Genomic DNA, 19,956 nt, shown 5'->3' on the forward strand with positions numbered 1-19,956 from the left:
TTGCCATTCTCCCAATCTTTGTATCATCTGCCAACTTTATCAGTGATGATTTTAGGGTTTTTTTCAGGCCATTGATTAAAGTGTGAAATAGCGTAGGGCCAAAAACTGATCCCTGTGGGATTCCACTAGAAACATACCCATTCGATGATGATTCCCTGTTTACATTACATTTGGAGACCTATTTGTTCAGCAGGTTTTTAGTCACTTGAAGTGTGCCATGTTAATTTTATATCTTTCTAGTTTTTTAATCAAAATGTCATGAAGTATCAAGCCAAATGACTTACAGAAGTCTAAGTCTATTGCGTTAACATTATTACCTTTATCAACCAAACTAAAAAAAAAGATATCAAGTTAGTTCGACAGGATCTGTTTTCTGTAAACCCATGTTGATTGACATTAATTATATTAAACTCCTTTATTAGTTGAATCCCATATCAGCTGCTCCATTATCTCACCCGGGATCTATGTCAGACCTATAAGCCTATAATTACCCAGTCATCTCATTTACCCTTTTTTAAATATTGTCACAACATTCGCTTTCTTCCAGTCTTCTGGAAATTCCCTGGTGTTCCAAGACATCTTGAAAATCAATATTAATGGTCCAGTGAACTCCTCAGCCAGCTTTTTAAAAACTCTTGATGGCAAGTTATGTGAAGCTGTTGATTTAAACATTTCTGTGGTTAGCATCTGCTGTTTAATGTCCTCCTGAGATTCTAGTGGAATGGAAAGAGTGTTACCATATAATGTGACCACATTATCTGTTTGTTTGTTTTTTGTCCTCAAAGTAAAGTTAGGATAGGAATATGATATTTCTTTCAATGCAACACAAATAGCCGCAGAGTCTCTTGCTCTGATTGATAGACAAGGGACTAGGAGCCTGGACTGCCTGAGCGCTAGTTAGGACTCTGCCACTAACATCCTGTGTGGCCTTGGGTGAGTCCCTAAATCTCTCTATACCCCAGTTTTTAATCACCAGAACTTTGTTAGTTTATTTAAATATTGCCCAGATTAGTGGTTTTGCTATTTTTAGAGAAGTGCATGCAACCATGGAGACGGTGCAAACAACTAGCAAAGCAGGTGGAAGGAGGTCTAAGGATTCCACTCCCTTCTGGCAAACTGCTGCTATGAATCCCACAACGTGCAAAGAGAAATGAGCCCAGCGGTGAAGCAAAGCACCATGGGATACTCACCCAGAATGCTGAGCATTTACGCTGCCCAGCCATCTAGATGCACCAATACATACTGAATAAGAAAACAGTTGACAATGTGCACACAGTCAGTGTGTACGATCTAATATGCACCATTTAGTGTGAACAAACTCAGTGCAAATTAACTCCCCTGTGTAGACAAGACCGAAAAGGACTGGAGTGTGGATTAAAGGAAAGTAGGTATAACACCTCCCTGCCTGGCTCATCAGAACAGTCCTCATCTGAACTGAAGCAGTAACTCTGTTAGGTGGGACCAATAGTAGGCTCTTATCCTGCAGCAGACCAGCCACTAGAAGGGAATGTGACACACACTTAGCCAGTGTCATATACAGGCTTGGTTGGCTGAGCACATTCAGAGGCCGGGCAGGAAATTATGAAATGCAAGGGGCAGATTAAATTAAAGGTAGAACTGTCTGTGTAATGCAGACAGACAGATCCAGGGTCAAACCAGGGACCCTCCGGAGTTCAGTGCATGAGTCTCTACAGCATGAGCGAAAAGCCAACTTGCTGTTAGCTAAGGCTGTAGAGCAGACTCATTTTGACTCTCTTTAAGTGGTCTCGGTGCCACTAGATGGGACAAAGCACCACACCCAGAAGGTGTGTGGGTTACATCTGCACCAATGGCATGCGAAGAACTGCAGAGCACTCAGCCAGGGCAGTCATGCAAACCACCAGGCAGCCCTTTAGCCAGCTGGCTGCAGTTCAAGCCTCTACTGCACAAACTGTGGGTGGGCAAACGTTAAGCCCCTGAATTACTTTGCCTGAGCAGTGTAACTTCCACATCTCATCAGACTTATACTGCCTTACACCTCGGCTTCTGAATTGGGCCCTCAAAGTTCAGCTATTTTCCCCTGTATTTGTGGTCTTTACAGGTTTGGTGTCTGAGACTGCAAGTTCTGTAGGGCAGGGTCCTTGTCTGCTATATGTACTGTAAAGAGCCTTGCATTATTGTCATTATTTGTATCACAGCAGTGCCGAGAGGTGCCAAGCAATGATCAGACCTGAAGAAACAGACAAAAAATGAGTCAAAAGGGGGTGGGTGGATGAATAGGTAACAGTAGAATTATCATGTTATGCACAGTAAATAGCAATCAGTCCCAATGCACCACTATTATGTAATCATCTTCTGCCACCTGCCAGGTAGACTTTTGGGTACTAGAAAACAAATTCATAATAATAATAGCAGCTCTGGTTAGAGCAGGGAACTGTTAGGACTCCTGGGTTCTATTCTGCGCTCTAGTACTGATTTGCTCGGTGCACTTGGCAAGTCAATTATCTTCTCTGTACTTCAATTTCCCGATCTGTAAAATGCACTTATAAGAACATAAGAACGGTAGTACTGGGTCAGACCAAAGGTCCATCTAGCCCATTATCCTGTCTACCGACAGTGGCCAGTGCCAGGTGCCCCAGAGGGAGTGAACCTAACAGACAATGATCAAGTGATCTCTCTCCTGCCGTCCATCTCCACCCTCTGACAAACAGAGGTTAGGGACACCATTCCTTACCCACTTATTTGCATTGCCTTTATTACTTTATAGAGTGAAAATGTCTATATTGATGGCTCCTCAACTCAGATGTGGGTTGTGAGTCCTAATTCGATGATATTTGTAAATCACTTTGGGATCCTGTCATAGAGTGACAGGCTGGGTGCTCTGGCACCGCTCTGAATGAAGTCAAACAGGACTCTGGTGCAGCGTCTCCCCTCAGGGCCCCTGTCACCAGGGCAAGAAGCCCGCTCCACTTTGGTACCTCCTGGGTCTAATCTCGGAGCGTTCAGCCCCGTGGTCACCCCATGAGCTTCCTGCAGCAAGTCCACCTGAATGGAACACCTGGGGAAGCCTCACATGCCCCCAAAGGTGCCCTGCACACTCAATTTGCAGTCAGCAGTGACTCAGACAGCATTGTAAAACAGAAGGGTTAATTAGTCATTGGGAACACAGCATAGAACAGATCTTGTTAGCACAAAAAGCAGGAAGTTACAGCAAAGTCCATCTTGGGGTGGGATCCAGAGACCCAAGCCCTGGGTTCTGCCCCTGAGTCCCAAACCAGGAGACTGGCTCGCTTCCCACAGCCCAGCCTCCATCACGCCCAGCTGCCCCGCCTCCATGCTTTGTATCTTTCCTGGGCAAACAGGTCACCTGGCTTCGGCTGGCTCCCTGCTGAGGATGGGCTCTGGCTATCGGTTGCCAGGATACAGAGTGTCAGCCATTGTCTGTGCCAAAGCAGCCAGTTGGCAGTCACACCTGCCCTCTAGGCATCTCTGCAACGATCACACACCCCTGTCCCACCACCTAGATACTTGAGTAACACATAGGGGAAACTGAGGCACACAGTATTCAGAGAGAACATTCCCACTTTGTCACAGATCCCCAGAGGAAAGGTGCTATAGAAATCCAAAGTACTTCTACATTATTGATGGCATATGATATTTTCTTTGCCTACAGGGAAGGGACTCTGGGTGAATTCAGACAGGAAGCCTCGTCACATCATGTCAGCTCTCAATCAAACCAGCTTTCATCCTGCCTCCTTCTTCCTGATTGGCATCCCAGGCATGGAGGAGCTGCACATCTGGATCTCCATCCCATTCAGCCTGATGTACATCGTCACACTTTTCGGAAATTTTACCTTATTATTTGTCATCGTAACGGAGCGAAGCCTCCACGAGCCCATGTACCTTTTGCTGGCCATGCTGGCCGTCTCTGATCTAATATTGTCTTCCTCTACAGTGCCCAAAACTCTGAGCATATTCTGGGCACATTCCAAGGAAATCTCTTTTGATGCCTGCCTGACCCAGATGCTCTTTACACATATTAGCTTTATTGCGGAGTCAACAATCCTGCTGGCCATGGCGTATGATCGGTATATTGCCATATGTGATCCCTTGAGGTACACGACTGTGCTAACACATTCAGTGATAGCCAAAATAGGGCTGGCAGCTCTAGCTAGAAGCTTTTGCGTAATGTTCCCAACACTTTTTCTCCTTTGGAGGCTACCGTACTGTGGACACAACATTATGCCTCACACGTACTGTGAGCACATGGGCATAGCCCGGCTGGCCTGTGCCGACATAGCTGTCAACATCTGGTATGGTTTTACTACAACTCTTTTATCACCAGGACTGGACGTTGTGCTCATTGTTGTGTCCTATGTTCTCATCCTCAGGGCTGTCTTTAGGCTCCCGTCCAAGGACGCCCGGCTCAAAGCTATTGGGACCTGCAGCTCCCACATCTGTGTCATATTCATGTTTTACGTGCCAGCGTTCTTCACCTTTTTCACACATCGGTTTGGCCACAACGTCCCCCACAACGTTCACATCCTACTGGCCAATCTCTATGTGCTCCTTCCACCCATGTTAAACCCCATCGTCTATGCAGTGAAAACTAAGCTAATTTGGGAAAAGGTGGTCCGCATGTTCTCCAAGGCAGGGCAGTGGTGCTGAATGCTGCGACTGGGAAGCTATCCCCTTAGAAATAAACCAGATGGAAATTGTGGGCTCCAGTGAGGCTCTTCAGGAAATGGGAACTTTTTTTAGACCATTTTAGATGGTCTCTTCCTCATTTCAGGCTCCATGGTGTAGCGTTTGCTGATCAGAGGAATTGTGAGTCTCTCCTAAGACTAAAGCATGGCAGTTAGAAAACAAAGAGAAACAAAGGATCACAAATGTGAAGCTGGTAGGACCTAAGGACCAGAGCTTCAGCGTGTGTAAGCTGGCATTGCTCCATTAAAGTAAGAGACGCTATGGTGATAGGCACCAGCTGAAGATGTGGCCCTTACTGTATTTCTGAGACGTACATTTGTACCCAGGTTCTGCCCTGCTGAACTCTATGTTGGGTCATGTCTGGTTTTCAAAGCCTCTGTGATGCGCCGCGCGCCTTGCTGTGCTCTTCTAATCGCAAACAGCCTAGTCAGCAAACAGCGCCAGCGAGCTTTTAAACTTCCAAAGGCACATTCTACCATCATTCTGCACTTGCTCAGCCTATAGTTGAACTGCTCTTTACTACTGTGCAGGCCTCATGAGCCATGGGGGCAAGGGGTAGGCTGGGGTAGTTGCGACAGCGCGGTGCTGCTGGCTGGGAGAGCAGCCTGAGGCAGAAGCCTCCAGCTCACATGATATTCCAAGGCAGGACTGAATCTCCATGAGACAAAACTTAAGGAAGAGAATGACCTGGAGTCACTCCCATTTATGTCCAGGCGCCCCTGACTGACCTCACTGAGGTCGGCCAGGAGCACCCATGTCTGCCCTGGCGCCCCTGACCGACCTCACCGAGGTCAGCCAGGAGCACCCAGGAGATGACGGCTAGCAGTCATACTGCACCGTCTGCTGCTGCGAAGGCAAGGACCTGCTACTGTGTAGCAATGCAGTACTGCGTCTGCCAGCAGCATCCAGGAGACGTACGGTGACGGAGAGCTGAGCGGGCTCCATGCTTGTTGTGATATGTCGTCTGCACGGGTAACCCAGGAAAAAAGGCGAGAAACGATTGTTTGCCGTTGCTTTCATGGAGGGAGGGAGGGAGGGAGGGAGGGGGGCCTGACGACATGTACCCAAAGCCACCCGCAACAATGTTTTTGCTCCATCAGGCATTGGGAGCTCAACCCAGAAATCCAATGGGCGGCGGAGACTGCGGGAACTGTGGAGTAGCTACCCACAGTGCAACGCTCTGAAAGTCGATGCTAGCCTCGGTTCTGTGGACGCACTCCGCCGACTTAATGCGCTTAGGGGGGACACACACAATCGACTGTATCAAATCAAATTCTAATAAATCGACTTCTATGAAATCGACCTAATTTCATAGTGTAGACATACCCTTACTCTTGTATCTCAAAGATTTCAAAAATATTGGACTCTTTTTCCTAACTATAGACTTGGTCAGAGCCAGGGCCGGCCTTAGGGAAAATGGCACCCTGGGCTCCCGCCCCCACATTGGCCCTGGGCCCCACTGCCTCTGCCCAGGGCTTAGTTTGTAATGAAAGGCCCGGCACAAATTAAGCACTGCACAAGGTGCCTGCAGTAGAAAGTCCAGTGAGGAGGTTTGCGTCAGGCCGGGATCCACAGCCAGCCAGCACATCTCTGGGACATCCGGACTCCTGTGGAGCCTCTGGCAAAATAAAAAGCTGCTGCCCTAAATAGAATCCCTGAGAGAGGGTGGCCGTGAAACCTCTCTGGGGTGCTGCAGCCGAGGTGTGATTTCACCTCCCTGTACCAGCAGGAGGGGACTCGGTCACATGGTCTGAGGAAGATGAGAGAGATGACCTCATCTATGTGAACTATGGACCTGACAAATAGAGACAAGTAACCCAACAGTCAGGATTTTCCATCAAGGGGCCTTTCAGCTGTCACTGCACCCCTATTAAATCAGTTAATGGTGGTTTTGAGGGTGCAAGGAATGCAGGATTGGGCCCCACATGTGCCTCCCCAAAATAGTCCCTTTTGACAATCCATTTACCACAGTCCAGAAGTCAGAAGAGCGTCTGTAAATCCTTAGTTGGTGCTTTGAAGCACCTACCAGATAAACATTCCCATTGTACAGCCCCTTTTGTGTTCAGCTCTTAGCTGAATTCCACCATAAGGATCTGATGGGAGGTGTTAGTTTTTTCTATCCAAAATATTTTTCATTCTTTTCATTTTTAATTCAATGTTTATTGAAGACTTGGACAGGCTGTTATCTAAGATAACTTCGGCACCCGAAAACTCTAGGGTTTTTGCAGATAACTTAGAAATTAGCTGTTGATTTTACTGTACACACACAAACCCACAAAAATATTTTCATCGATCATAATTGAAATTTACAGAGAGAGAAAGCAAGAAAAATGCTGCTTGAGAACTTGTTAGGCCATGTCTACACTAGCGAGCTTACAGCGGCACAGCTGTATGGGTGCAGCTGCGCCCATGTATGATCGCTCGTGTAGCCACTCAATGCCGATGAGAGAGATCTCCTAGCGACATAATTAAACCACCTCCAACGAACAGCGGTAGCTACGTTGGTGGGAGAAGCTCTTCTGCCGATATAGCGCTGTCCACACTGGCGCATCTGTCGGTGAAACGTATGTTGCTCTGGGGTGTGTTTTTTTCACACCCGTGAGCAACATAAGTTGTACTGACAAAAGTGTAGACATAGCCTTAGAGTCAAAATCCAGTGATTTAGACTCTGAATTAGGCTTGTTACAAATGGACTAGTGAATGAATAGTTAACTCAACAAATCATTTCTGGTTTTAGGATATTTATTTTGTATTTCTTGACATAAGAAATTGACACCGTGTGGTTTTTTGGAGTTGTTGTAGTTCTGTTGGTCCCAGGATATGAGAGCCACAAAGTGAGGGAGGTGATATCTTTTATTGGACCAACTTCTGTTGGTGAAAGAGACAAGCTATCGAGCTCCACGGGGCTCTTCTCCAGGTCTGAGGGCCTATGAGCTCTGTGGAGCTCAAAAGCTTGTCTCTTTCACTCCCCAACCAACGTTGCCCCAAACAAAGATATTACCTCACCCACCTTGTCTCTCTGTGTATAAAAGCTTGAACTCTTTGAATCTCAACTTCTACTGTCATTAAAAAATGATCTGACCTCCCCACCATAATTTCCCACAACTGGTGAAAATTAAAATTTATAAAAATACCAAAGAGCTTAAAAACAAACAGTCGATATTACCCATCAAAGTTATAAGAAACTAAAAACTGAATTCTACCAAGCCTATTTATAAGCCACCAGAGCAGCAGGGTGGAAGTATGTGGGGGGGGGGGGGGGGGGGGGGGCGGGCAGGGAGTCTATCCCCATTAGAGAGATCTCTCAGGTTAAGGGCCTGAAACTTGATGTCACACTCACACATTGAAGTCAGAGAAAGTCAGAGAAAGGAGTTTCCTTATTCTTGATGTGCAGCGCTTTGACCAACAGCCTAGCCAAGGCCTTGGCCCAGGAGTTTCAGTGTTCTGTGAAGTACAACTGTGGAAACAGCAACAGTTACAAACAGAAAGCCTAAGGGTGGGGATAGGCGATCAGGAATTGAAAGAAAGGGAGACGGGTTTCAAGGAGGTCACAGCAGGCAACACCTACTTAATGGTTAATCTGCCATTAAAACACCAGAGTCTCTGTGCTGGGAACACCCCTGGGACAGGGCACAGCATGCTACTCCCCTACCCACGGTGAACCCCATTCCTGCTCCTGTTGATAAGCAGTAGGCCCAAAACGTGACCAAAACGAATGACATCATGAGAAAGAAAGGGGTAGTTTGCGTTAAGTTTGTAGTATTGGTGCCATAATGCGGGGGTCGGGGTGGGGGGGAGTCATGGTCCGTTGGTCCGTCCACTCTTTGCCACGGGCCCCCTGCCCATCCTCTTCCCACCAGGGCCCTGCCCCCCTGGCCAGGCTGACAGCTGGAGCCTGGCCGGGGAGCCCGGGCAGCAGGGGGTGCTGCGCCATGGACCCTCCACCTGCCCAGGGTGGGGGGGAGGCAGAGAGCAGCCCCGGCCTGTGTCCCTACCCCTGGGCCCCCCCCCGCCCAGGGCAGGTGGAGGGTCTGCAGCTGCTAACAGCTACTTGGCTGCATGGCTCTTACCATGGCCGGGCTGCGGCTCTGCGGCCCCATACCCCGGCTGGAGCCGGGTCAGGGTAAGAGCCGCACAGGCAGCTGTGGGGAGCCGCAAACCCTCCACCTGCCCTGGGTGGGAGGCCCACAGGCAGGGGGCTGCTCTCGGTCCCCCTACCATGGGCAGTTTGAAGGTCCATGGCTCCCGGCCCGCTCCGACTTAACCAGGCCCAGGGCCTCAGGTGCAAGGGGCAGAGGTAGGGACACAGAGGGGTGGGGTTCCTGGCCCCCCCACTTTTGGGAACGCTCCATCAGGACTGGCTTGTAGTGACCCTTGAATTACCAGTGTTATCTTATTTAAGTATCAAAGGGGTAGCTGTGTTAGTCTAGATCTGTAAAAGCAACAAAGAGTCCTGTGGCACCTTATAGACTAATGTATTGGAGCATGAGCTTTCGTGGGTGAATAAGGTTTGGGTTGACATAATAAAAAGAAAGAAAAACTGGTTAATTGGAACCAGGTGCAGTAAATAATTACGTATGTTTGTTTAAAAAGAAATTCTTAGTCCAGTAGTTAGGGAGAAATATGGCAAATGAGATAAGAAAACCTTGAAAAGAGGGGCCTAGCCATTAGTCGTGTGCTAACTGGGCCAAAGGGCAGGGTTCAGCCATGCTCAGCCCTTGCCCTGCCCCCTTCCCCACCGCTTCCCCGAGGCCACACCTCTGCCCCCCTTCTCCGAGGCTCCACCCCCTGCTCACTCCATCCCCCCTCCCTCCATTTCTCACTCTCTCCCACCCTCACTCACTTTCACCAGACTGGGGTAGGTGGTTGGGGTGCAGGAATGGTTGTGGGGTTTGGGCTCAGGGAAGGAGTTTGGGTGCAGGAGGCGGTGCGGGGTGTGGACTCTGGAAGGGAGTTTGGGTGCAGGCTCTGGGCTGGGGCAGGGGTTTGGGGTGTGGGGTGCCTGCTCTGAGAGGGAGTTTGGGTGAGGGGTGCAGGCTCCAGCCAGGCGATGCTTAACTCAGGCAGCTCCAGAAAGGGACTGGCACATCCCTCTGGAAGTGGCTCCTATACAGTGGGGGCAGGGGGTTTCCGCACGTTGGCCCATGCCCACAGGCACTGCCCCGCAGCTCCAATTGGCTGCAGTTACCAGCCAATGGGAGCTGTGGAGTCACCGCTTGAGGCAGGGCAGTGTGCAGAGACCTCGTGCCCCCCCCCCCCCACCAGGGGCCACGGGGATGTGCCAGCTGCTTCTGGGAGCAGCGCAGACCCAGGATCCCTGCTTCTCCCCTTCCCTCCCAGCACCTCCTTGATGCCAGGAAACTGCTGTTCCCCAGCATGAAGGAGGCGCTGGGAGGGAGGGGGAGGAGTTGATCAGAGGGCCCGCAGACCCCCTGGAATACCCTTGGGGGGCCCTAGGGGTCCGCTGACCCCAGTTTGAGAAATGGCGCTATAGTGTATAAAGAGCAAATTTTTTTAGAGGTTCCTTTGTCAGAGGTTTTCCTTACCCCTCTGGAGTCACGACATGATGGGAAGGTATTTCCCGAGCCTGATCCTGTGCTGAATATTTAGCTAATGCATATCACTGTATGGTTGCTAGGATATAACACATAAGTGTGTATCTGCTTGTAATTGTATTTTGGATGTAATCAACACCAAGTTCCATTTAGACTAATAAAGGAATTCTTGTGTGGAAACTTAGTTGTGCTAAACCTTAATAAACTTATTAGGGAACTTCTTTCCAGTATCCGGCCTTTCTGGTCACATTGGGGAGGTACTGGAACCACTTTGGTGAAGTCTTGAAGGAATGGGGGGAATGGCCGACTGACAAGATGGAGGCTGACACCTCGGTGAGAGTATGCATAGAATGGACAGAGTTGGTAGGAATAGGGGAGGAAAAAGATGGTGCTGTGGATGGCACGTCCGGCCAAGTCAGTGGGCATGCAATAATCACAGACCTCAACAGTGTCCAGAATGCATTCAACCAGGGAGTGGCTACGCTGGTCCACAACACAATTTTGTTCAGGAACAAGGGGCAGACCAGATGATCAGTCATGCCTAAGGTTAAGATTTTGTCACGGATATTTTCAGTAAAAGTCACAGACAGGTCTTGGGCAATAAACAAAAATTCACGGAAGCCTGTAACCTGTCTGTTCCCTTTACTAAAAATAATGGGGGGAGGGTTTAAGGGTGGACGACTGAAGCCCGAGCAGGGGGATGAGAGCCCAAGTGGGAGTCCAGCACGTATCACCGCCGTGGTGGCTGAAAGCTCCATGTCCCCTGCTACAGCCCCAACAGCTTGAAGCTCTGGGTCCCCCGACTACCTGCAGCAACTCAGAGCTCCAGGTTCCCCCACTGCCCACAGTAGCTCGGAGCTCTAGATCCCCCCGCCGCCCGTGGCACCTTGGAGCACCAGGTTCCCCTGCTGCTCGCAGTGGCTAAGAGCTGTGGGGTCCCCAGCCACCCGTGGCAGCTGACAGCTCCGGGGCCCTGTTGGTTGACAGCTGTGGCTCTGGCACCCTGGGGCTGAAGCAGAAAATGTCACAGAGGTCTCTGAAAGTCACAGAATCCATGACTTCAGTGACATAATCTTATCCTTAGCCACGCCTATGAACAACTCGCTGTTGTGAATGGGGAAGTGGTGGAACCCCAGCGACTGAGGCAGTGGCCACACTTTGAGCCCAGGGGTGAACAATTCCACCGTCTGGAGAAAGTTAGCAACTGTTGTGCCTCCTGCCCAGAGTGTCAGCTGGCTGCTGTTAAGTGCTGAAGGTTGGAATGTTGTTGTCTTGGTAACACTGTTTAGGCTGCTCAGTGCCTCTGTCCTTGGAGCTCCAGTGTTATCAGTATTAGCAGACAAGGCAGCCTGCTCATTCTGCAGACCTCAATGTTACTCGTAAAGAAAGACCACAGGCACTGTTTGGTGACAAAGGCACTCAGCCAGGTTTATTGCCCTCAAGGCACAGTCCTAGCTCAGTGGTCACAAGTATATTAACACATGAGTGCCCAGTGGCAAGGAGTGGCTCAGTCAGCAGCAGGAGTCTCTGCTGTCCCCTAGGCCACACAAAGAGTTAAGGTGAGGTACCCCAAAATGTATAAACTGAGATAAACAACTGGGATAAACAACTTACGTACCACCTTCTGTGTTTCTTGACACCTGTTTATTACCTTCTCTTGTTCCTGATATCTTAGACAAAATACCCCTATTCATTATTTTGTCAAAGCATCTTATCTTGTGCTAGACTGGGACGTATCTGCAGTAGCTGGAATAGATTTAGGTAAATATTTAGGGCCTAGTACACTAGCAACAACTTTGCCAAGTCCCTGTACTGGACAGTGAACTTGTGAGCATCTGCTTTAATACATGGCCTGACTCTGGTTCACAGCCTCTTGTTTAGGCCTCAGATCTTGCACCAGGCCCAGTGCTGCAGACTCTCTGTCTCTATTATACTGGCCAGTCCTAGGGGAATACCTAAAGCCCCTCTCATCCTGCTCCCCCATGTTAATAACCTATTTGAAAGGATAGGCGTGGACTTTGTGGGGCCCCTAGAGAAAAGCGCTATGAGTATCAACATGTCCTCATTATCCTTGACTATGCACGGCATACTCCAAAGCCATCCCCTTGTGCTCCACCAATGCACCTGTAGCCCAAGGTCCAGAGTGCTTCAACAGCAGCCCTGGGACCTACCAATTGTGGACTACAAATTGTGGCATGTTCGGAGAACTTCCTGGTTCCTGCCTGGATGTACCCTCTGCCCCCGCAGCAGCAGGTCTCAGCACTGACTGAGCTGGGAGCATGTAGCAGGCAAGCAGAGAGGGGGCTGCTGGACTCTAATCCTGTTCTATGTTCTTTACAGAATAAAGCCTTGTTCCTGGTGGTTTGTCTGAGTGGGTCTGGCCTCAGGTGAACACACACTGGCACAACGCAGAGCACACAAAGGAGCAAGTAATTAAGGAAATCATCTGCAAACACTTGGAAGGTGGTAATGTGATAGGGAACAGCCAGCATGGATTTGTAAAGAACAAATCATGTCAAACCAATCTGATAGCTTTCTTCGATAGGATAACGAGTCTTGTGGATAAGGGAGAAGCTGTGGATGTGGTATACCTAGACTTTAGTAAGGCATTTGATACGGTCTCGCATGATATTCTTATCGACAAACTAGGCAAATACAATTTAGATGGGGCTACTATAAGGTGGGTGCATAACTGGCTGGATAACCGTACTCAGAGAGTTGTTATTAATGGTTCCCAATCCTGCTGGAAAGGCATAACGAGTGGGGTTCCGCAGGGGTCTGTTTTGGGACCGGCTCTGTTCAATATCTTCATTAACGACTTAGATATTGGTATAGAAAGTACGATTATTAAGTTTGCGGATGATACCAAACTGGGAGGGATTGCAACTGCTTTGGAGGACAGGGTCATAATTCAAAATGATCTGGACAAATTGGAGAAATGGTCTGAGTTAAACAGGATGAAGTTTAACAAAGACAAATGCAAAGTGCTCCACTTAGGAAGAAAAAATCAGTTTCACACATACAGAATGGGAAGAGACTGTCTAGGAAGGAGTACGGCAGAAAGGGATCTAGGGGTTATAGTGGACCACAAGCTAAATATGAGTCAACAGTGTGATGCTGTTGCAAAAAAAGCAAACGTGATTCTGGGATGTATTAACAGGTGTGTTGTGAGCAAGACACGAGAAGTCATTCTTCCGCTCTACTCTGCTCTGGTTAGGCCTCAGCTGGAGTATTGTGTCCAGTTCTGGGCACCGCATTTCAAGAAAGATGTGGAGAAATTGGAAAGGGTCCAGAGAAGAGCAACAAGAATGATTAAAGGTCTTGAGAACATGACCTATGAAGGAAGGCTGAAAGAATTGGGTTTGTTTAGTTTGGAAAAGAGAAGACTGAGAGGGGACATGATAGCAGTTTTCAGGTATCTAAAAGGGTGCCATAAGGAGGAGGGAGAAAACTTGTTCACCTTAGCCTCTGAGGATAGAACAAGAAGCAATGGGCTTAAACTGCAGCAAGGGAGGTCTAGGTTGGACATTAGGAAAAAGTTCCTAACTGTCAGGGTGGTTAAACACTGGAATAAATTGCCTAGGGAGGTTGTGGAATCTCCATCTCTGGAGATATTTAAGAGTAGGTTAGATAAATGTCTATCAGGGATGGTCTAGACAGTATTTGGTCCTGCCATGCGGGCAGGGGACTGGACTCGATGACCTCTCGAGGTCCCTTCCAGTCCTAGAATCTATGAATCTATGAATCTATAATCTTGTACCCTCTGTAGCCCAAATTAGGCCCCCAGGCACCTGTGAGGCAAGCATGGGGGAGGGACTGTAGACCGAACAAAAGAGCCAGGTGTAGCAGTTGTTTGATTCCTTTACCACCATGTTCTCACCCCCCTCCCCCCTCCAGGGCACATCTACCTAAAATACCACCATAGTGGGCAACCATACCTACCAGGGCAACAGATCAGGGAAACTCTGTGGCTGATCCCTCGTAAAATGTGGGATACCATGTGAGATGAACTCCAGGTCATTTTGGCCCTGGGAGTAGTGAAGGAATCACACAGTAAGTAGAGAAGTCCCATTGTACTAGTGCTGATGCAGGACACCTGTCATATCTATAAAGGGAAGGGAAACAGCTCTCCTGTGTACAGAGACTCCAAATCCTTTTACCTGTAAAGGGTTAAGGAGCTCGGGTAACCTGGCTGACACCTGACCCTAAGGACCAATAAGGGGACAAGATACTTTCAAATCTTGGGGGGGGGGAAGGCTTTTGTTTTGTGTCCTTTGTTTAAGGGGTGGTTCGCTCTGGGGACTGAGAGGGACCAGACATCAATCCAGGTTCTCCCCATCTTTCTAAACAAGTCTCTCCTATTTCAAACTTGTAAGTAAAAAGCCAGGCAAGGCGTCTTAGATTTACTTTGTTTTCTCAACTTGTAAATGTACCTTTTACCAGAGGGTTTATCTTTGTTTGCTGTACTTTGAACCTAAGACAGAGGGGGGTCCTCTGAGCTCTTTAAGTTTGATTACCCTGTAAAGTTATTTTCCATACTGATTTTACAGAGATGATTTTTACCTTTTTCTTTAATTAAAAGCCTTCTTTTTAAGAACCAGATTGATTTCTCCTTGTTTTAAGATCCAAGGGGGATTTGGATCTGTATTCACCAGGAGTTGGTGAAAGGAGGGTGGGAGGAAGGAGGGGGGATGGTTAATTTCTCCTTGTTTTAAGATCCAAGGGGGTTTGGATCTGTGTTCACCAGGGAATTGGTGAAAGGTTTCTCAAGGCTTCCCAGGGAGGGAATTCTTGAGATGGTGGCAGCGGACCAGAGCTAAGCTGGTAGATAAGCTTAGAAGTTTTCATGCAGGCCCCTACATTTGTACCCTAAAGTTCAAAGTGGGGATACAGCCTTGACAACACCACAACCCGTTTCTGCATCGATGTTTGAAATTTGATGCTTACCCAATGCAGAGAGTAGATGAACTATTAGAACGGTTGGAAGCTGCCATATATATATCCAACTCTGGATACTGGGCACCTAACTCACATCTGTGCCTCTGAAGGTCTCCCTCCACCCTCCCTATTGTAATTACAGCCTGTGCAGTTACTCTAGAAGTCCCCAGGCTTCAGGGCACATGCTGATCACTGACAGGGCTATGGAAGCTGGTCCTGCCCATTACACGATATTGCACTGGGGGGGGGGGTTGTGACTGAGCAGGGGCAATTGGTGCTGCCCTCTGTCAGAGAGAGGCTATCAGATGGGAGGGGCTATTACTCTGTGTTTGAAACAAGGATATGCGAGAGCCTTTCCATTGCATGTTGCATTATCAGGGGTTCAGCGCAGGGCTTGTCAGCCAGGAGGGGAGGAGAAGATGCTCAGATTCTATGACAATGGGCAGCAGCAGGGAAATGCTGATATAAGGGAATACGTCTAAAACGTGGCTCTTCCTTTTCTCTCCAGGGTTTCAGTAGTGCCGGACCACTCTATCAAGTCTGTGAGACTCAGTTTGCCCTGACAATCTGAGCCCCTATTATCAGGGAATCATTTCCTCACTCCTGGGGGAGACTCGCAGGCTGAAGTTCTCCAGCGTCTATTTTCTGCTTCCCCCACTGCTCACGGAGCCCAGGGAATTGTCTGGGAGTCCTGGCCAAACTGGGAGTCCACGGGGACTGTACAGGGGAATCATAAAGGTCGCTGTCCAGCACGCCGAGTGTCAGACATGCGATTCATACGCTGCTTCTCACGGTTCTGCCTTCCTTTCGCAGTAAGGAGATTTCCTCTCTCTGCGGCGTGGGATTTAGGTGAGTTGCCAGTTTCTGCAATAAAGTTAGTGCTAAGGGCTCAGGAAGGGTTCCAGAGTTCAAAATAAGAACCATCTGGGCAGGAATTCACCAGCACGGCAACTTGAACTGTTCAGTATTGTCAGAAACACCGAGGGATTTACCTGGTAAAATTGGAACAAAACAATTATTGTAAATAGTTTAGACAAATATTTGTTTTTAAGATCAGTTCCTTGTCTCTTACTGTGTCCTTCTATCTGTTTCAGTAGCTTCCTTTTTTGGGGCTGTGTGTATTTTCCTCTGGTTTGCTCAAGTTTTCCAAATGTCACTGTCCTGTTAAGAAGTGAAGGCAAAGCCTCTGAAGTGTGTATCTATGTTAACAGAGAGTTCACAATGAGAGAGGGTCACACACTGGCCAGATTTTACTCTCACTTTCTGACTTCAGTGGGTCACTCCAGATTGCCACTGGCCTCCCTGAGAGTAAAATCAGAGCCCCTGTGTTTTGGAATCTCCATCTCTCATGCTCGGTCTCAGAACACCACCTAAATGGGGGTTTCCTTCAGACTCTTTCAGCACCATGACAGAATAACACTTTCTGCAGCAGGACCTGAAGCCGTGATTTTCACAGCTGGCAGCCGAACGTTAAACACTAAGAGTGAAATCTTGGTCCTGTTGAGTTCAATGGCAAAACTCCCAACTTGGCCAGGACTTCACCCTCAATCCACTTGTAGGGAGTTAAAAAAAATGGCCTGGTTTACACCGGCCACAAGCCTCCAGTGACTTCAACTGGAGTCATCCAGTGGCATCTAAGGACAGGTGAGCTCATTTGGACTAAAGAAGATCTGACAGGAGAGTTGCTGAAATCTCAAACTCACAGGCTTAGAGGTTCAAAACAATTAGGATAACAATTACTTGGCAGGGGGGAGAGGGGTCTGCTCTCTTTGTGCCCCTGCATCTCTGGTTTTGGAGAGGACAACAAGCACCAAAAAGCAGGAAAAAGAAAAACATGTCTATGGCTTAGGGGAGGTCCAGGAATAAAGTGACTGTGTGTCTTTGTGGGAGGGTGGGGGGACATGCAGTATCTAGATCACAGTGGTGTGGAGTCCTGAAACCGGGTGAAATAGAGAATTCACATCCTGCCTAATGCACAGACCAAAGAGGCATAATGAGGACTCTTTGGGCGGGGGGAAGGGTGTGTGTGTGTCTCAGACTGTAATGTAACGAGGATCACACAGTAACAGATTGTCTCTGACAAAGTCCCCCATTTGGACCATCTCTCCTCCCGTGAGCAGCCCCGCTACAGCCTCGTGGTAACATCAGCAATTGCCAACATGGAAAAGCAGCCTCAGGAAGGGCTGTCTGGGTTTCTAAGGGGCTGCAATACGTTAAAGCTGTGTGTCATTTTAAGGAAGAGTTACTCACACTGGCTCCTTTTAGTCTCCAGGTCCTCCGTCCCTCCCACTGGATCTGTCTCTCTCTCCTTCCCTGCACAGGCTGCGCGGGTTCCCTTCACCCCTGGAAAGGCAGTTCAGGCTGAGCTCCCCCTTTTCCCCAGTGCAAGCAGACAGGTATTTCTGTGAGCTGTCGCTGTGGGGTCCGGCACCAGGATTTGGTCCTCAGTGAGGGGTATCACGATGTGGCAGGACTGGAAGTTGTAAGGGTGGGGGACATACATGGACAGGTGGGCAGCGCTTGGGGTTGTGGGGCAGGCAGGGGGATGTACACAGACAGGCGGGTAGCACTGAAGGTTATTGGGCTGGAGAGAGGGGTGTACATGTACAGGTGGGCAGTGCTGGGGGTTGTGGGGAAAGACAGGGGGTGTATACGGACAGGCGGGCAGCGCTAGTGGTTGTGGTGGCATAAAGCGGCATGTACATGGACAGGCAGGCAGCGCTGCTGAAATTGATTTTTTCGTTGTGATTGTTGGTCCAACACCAATGCTGGGACCTTTTCTGGCCCCGAGTGCATTTGGGGCGTCTCAGGGTCTCTGCCCTGGAAAGCCACAGGACTGCAGTCTGGGTGTTTCCAATTGTTGTTGAATGCTAATTACATAACATCAGGCATTTCACTGGTGGAAAGTACCATTGATCTTTGCTCCTCATCTGGTCCTATCTCCCATCATATTCTGACCCCCTGTCTGTACTCTCCTTCCCTATCCCAGGCTGCCCCGATTCCAACAGAACACTGGTCACCAGAGTCTTCTCCATGCTCCCCAGTCACCCCTGGCTCCCACAACCGCTGAGCTGCCCCATGCTCCCCACAGCTCGTCTTCTGAAGGGGTTGAGTGTCTCCCGTCACAACTGCTCCCTTGGTGGGGGGGAGATCAGTGACTGTGTCTCACCTGTGAGAAATCTCACAGAGGGAGGCAAATGCCAGGACACCTGTGCTGCTGCTCTTGTTACACCCAAACACACCGTGTGCAGCTTCAGGGACTGCTACACAGGAATAACTAGCAAGCTGAGAAGTTTGCACATTGTATAATGAGAGCAGGCAACTCTGGGACATGGGAGGGCCTAGGTAAATACAGCTGCCATGTGCAGTAGCCGCCGGCAGCTGTCTGAAACAGTGGGCCACTGGGACACAGACGTTAAACCCAGGATGCTCTGTGACCATTTTCTAGCCATCTCTGTTAGCCATTCACGGTGACGCTTGTACGTTCATTCCTCAGTGCAGAGATTTCATGGGGTCAAGTCATTATTTTTCTCACCTAAAACGTTCATCCATGCAGTGCCTCATGGCATCCCTCAGCCTCGTGAAATACACACCTAGTGTAACATTTCCAAGGTGCCACAGTCAAATAAGAATTTCTCCCCATAGGGCTAAATTCAACATGGTCATGAATAGAAAAAATGCCTTCAGTAAGCTCGGGCACTCCTGGGGACATGTTCATAGATTCAAAGGCCAGAAGGTACCACTGTGATCATCTAGTTTGTATAACACAGGCCTGAGAATTTCTCCAAAATTATTTATAGAGCAGAACTTTTAGAGAAACATCCAACCTTGATATAAAAATTCTCAGTGATGAAGGATCTGCCAAGACCCTTGGTAAATTGTCCCGATGTTTAATTACTTTCACCATTTAAATAATATATGGACCCGGAGAGGGAGGAACCTGTATCCCTAAATACCAAAACCCTTGTGCCCCTAGTGTCCATTCTGTTGAGCACAAAGTCATAGCCGAGCAGGATAATGTCTGTTTCCATGAGGGATACCTGGGTCTTTTCCAATATAGGAATTGCATTGTGGATCAGACCTATGCTCCATCTAGTCCAGTGTCCTCTCTCTGACAGTGACAGACCTAGGTGCTGCAGTAGGTGTAAGAAACCCAGCAGTGGGTGGATGGGGAGGGATGACCTGACCATCATGAGTGTCACCCTAATGCCTAACAGCTAGAGATTGTTCTGTGCCCTGAAAAACATGGGTGTATAGGCTTTCAAAAATATTTATTTAGCTGTAAGTATTATAACTGGATAGTCTCAGTATCCATGTAAATGTCCAAACCTTACTGATTCTTGCTTAGCTCATGGCCTCAATTATCTCTTGTGGTAATGAGTTCCTCAGTCTAATTAGGCACTGAGTGAAGAAAGTATTCTTTTTTTAATCTGTTTTGAATTTACGACATTTCAGTTTAATTGAATGTCCTCTTGATCTTGTGTTATGAGACAGGCAGAATACATTCCCGATCTACTCTCTACAAGTAATTTATAGACTGTTCTCATACCGGCTCCTATTCCTCCCTTTTGAAAGGTAACAATCCCTGTCTCCATGTGAGAATTTTCCCAGGCCCTTGTTCATTCCCTGAACTCCTCTAGTTCTGCAATGTCCTGTGTGAGAAGGGTGCCCAGTACTACACAGAGGAGTCCAGAGAAGGGTAAAGCATTGACTGACAGATCTCATGGCATTGCATTTTCTGTGATTCCCCATCCAACTCCTTCTGGATCCCAATGTT

The 19,956-nt window shown here is 48.5% G+C and overlaps 1 protein-coding gene across 1 annotated transcript; it reads left to right on the forward strand.

The window, feature by feature from the left end:
* The first annotated feature begins 3,696 nt into the window (after positions 1–3,696).
* Positions 3,697–4,647, forward strand: LOC112114743 (olfactory receptor 52B2-like). Its single transcript, XM_024211616.2, has one exon. It carries the CDS (start codon positions 3,697–3,699, stop codon positions 4,645–4,647), a length of 951 nt encoding a protein of 316 aa, XP_024067384.1.
* Positions 4,648–19,956: the final 15,309 nt, after the last annotated feature.

The sequence above is a fragment of the Terrapene carolina genome, unplaced genomic scaffold (assembly GCF_002925995.2).
Source record: "Terrapene carolina triunguis isolate 2854851 unplaced genomic scaffold, T_m_triunguis-2.0 Scaffold511, whole genome shotgun sequence".
In the NCBI taxonomy this organism is placed as follows: Eukaryota; Metazoa; Chordata; order Testudines; family Emydidae; genus Terrapene; species Terrapene triunguis.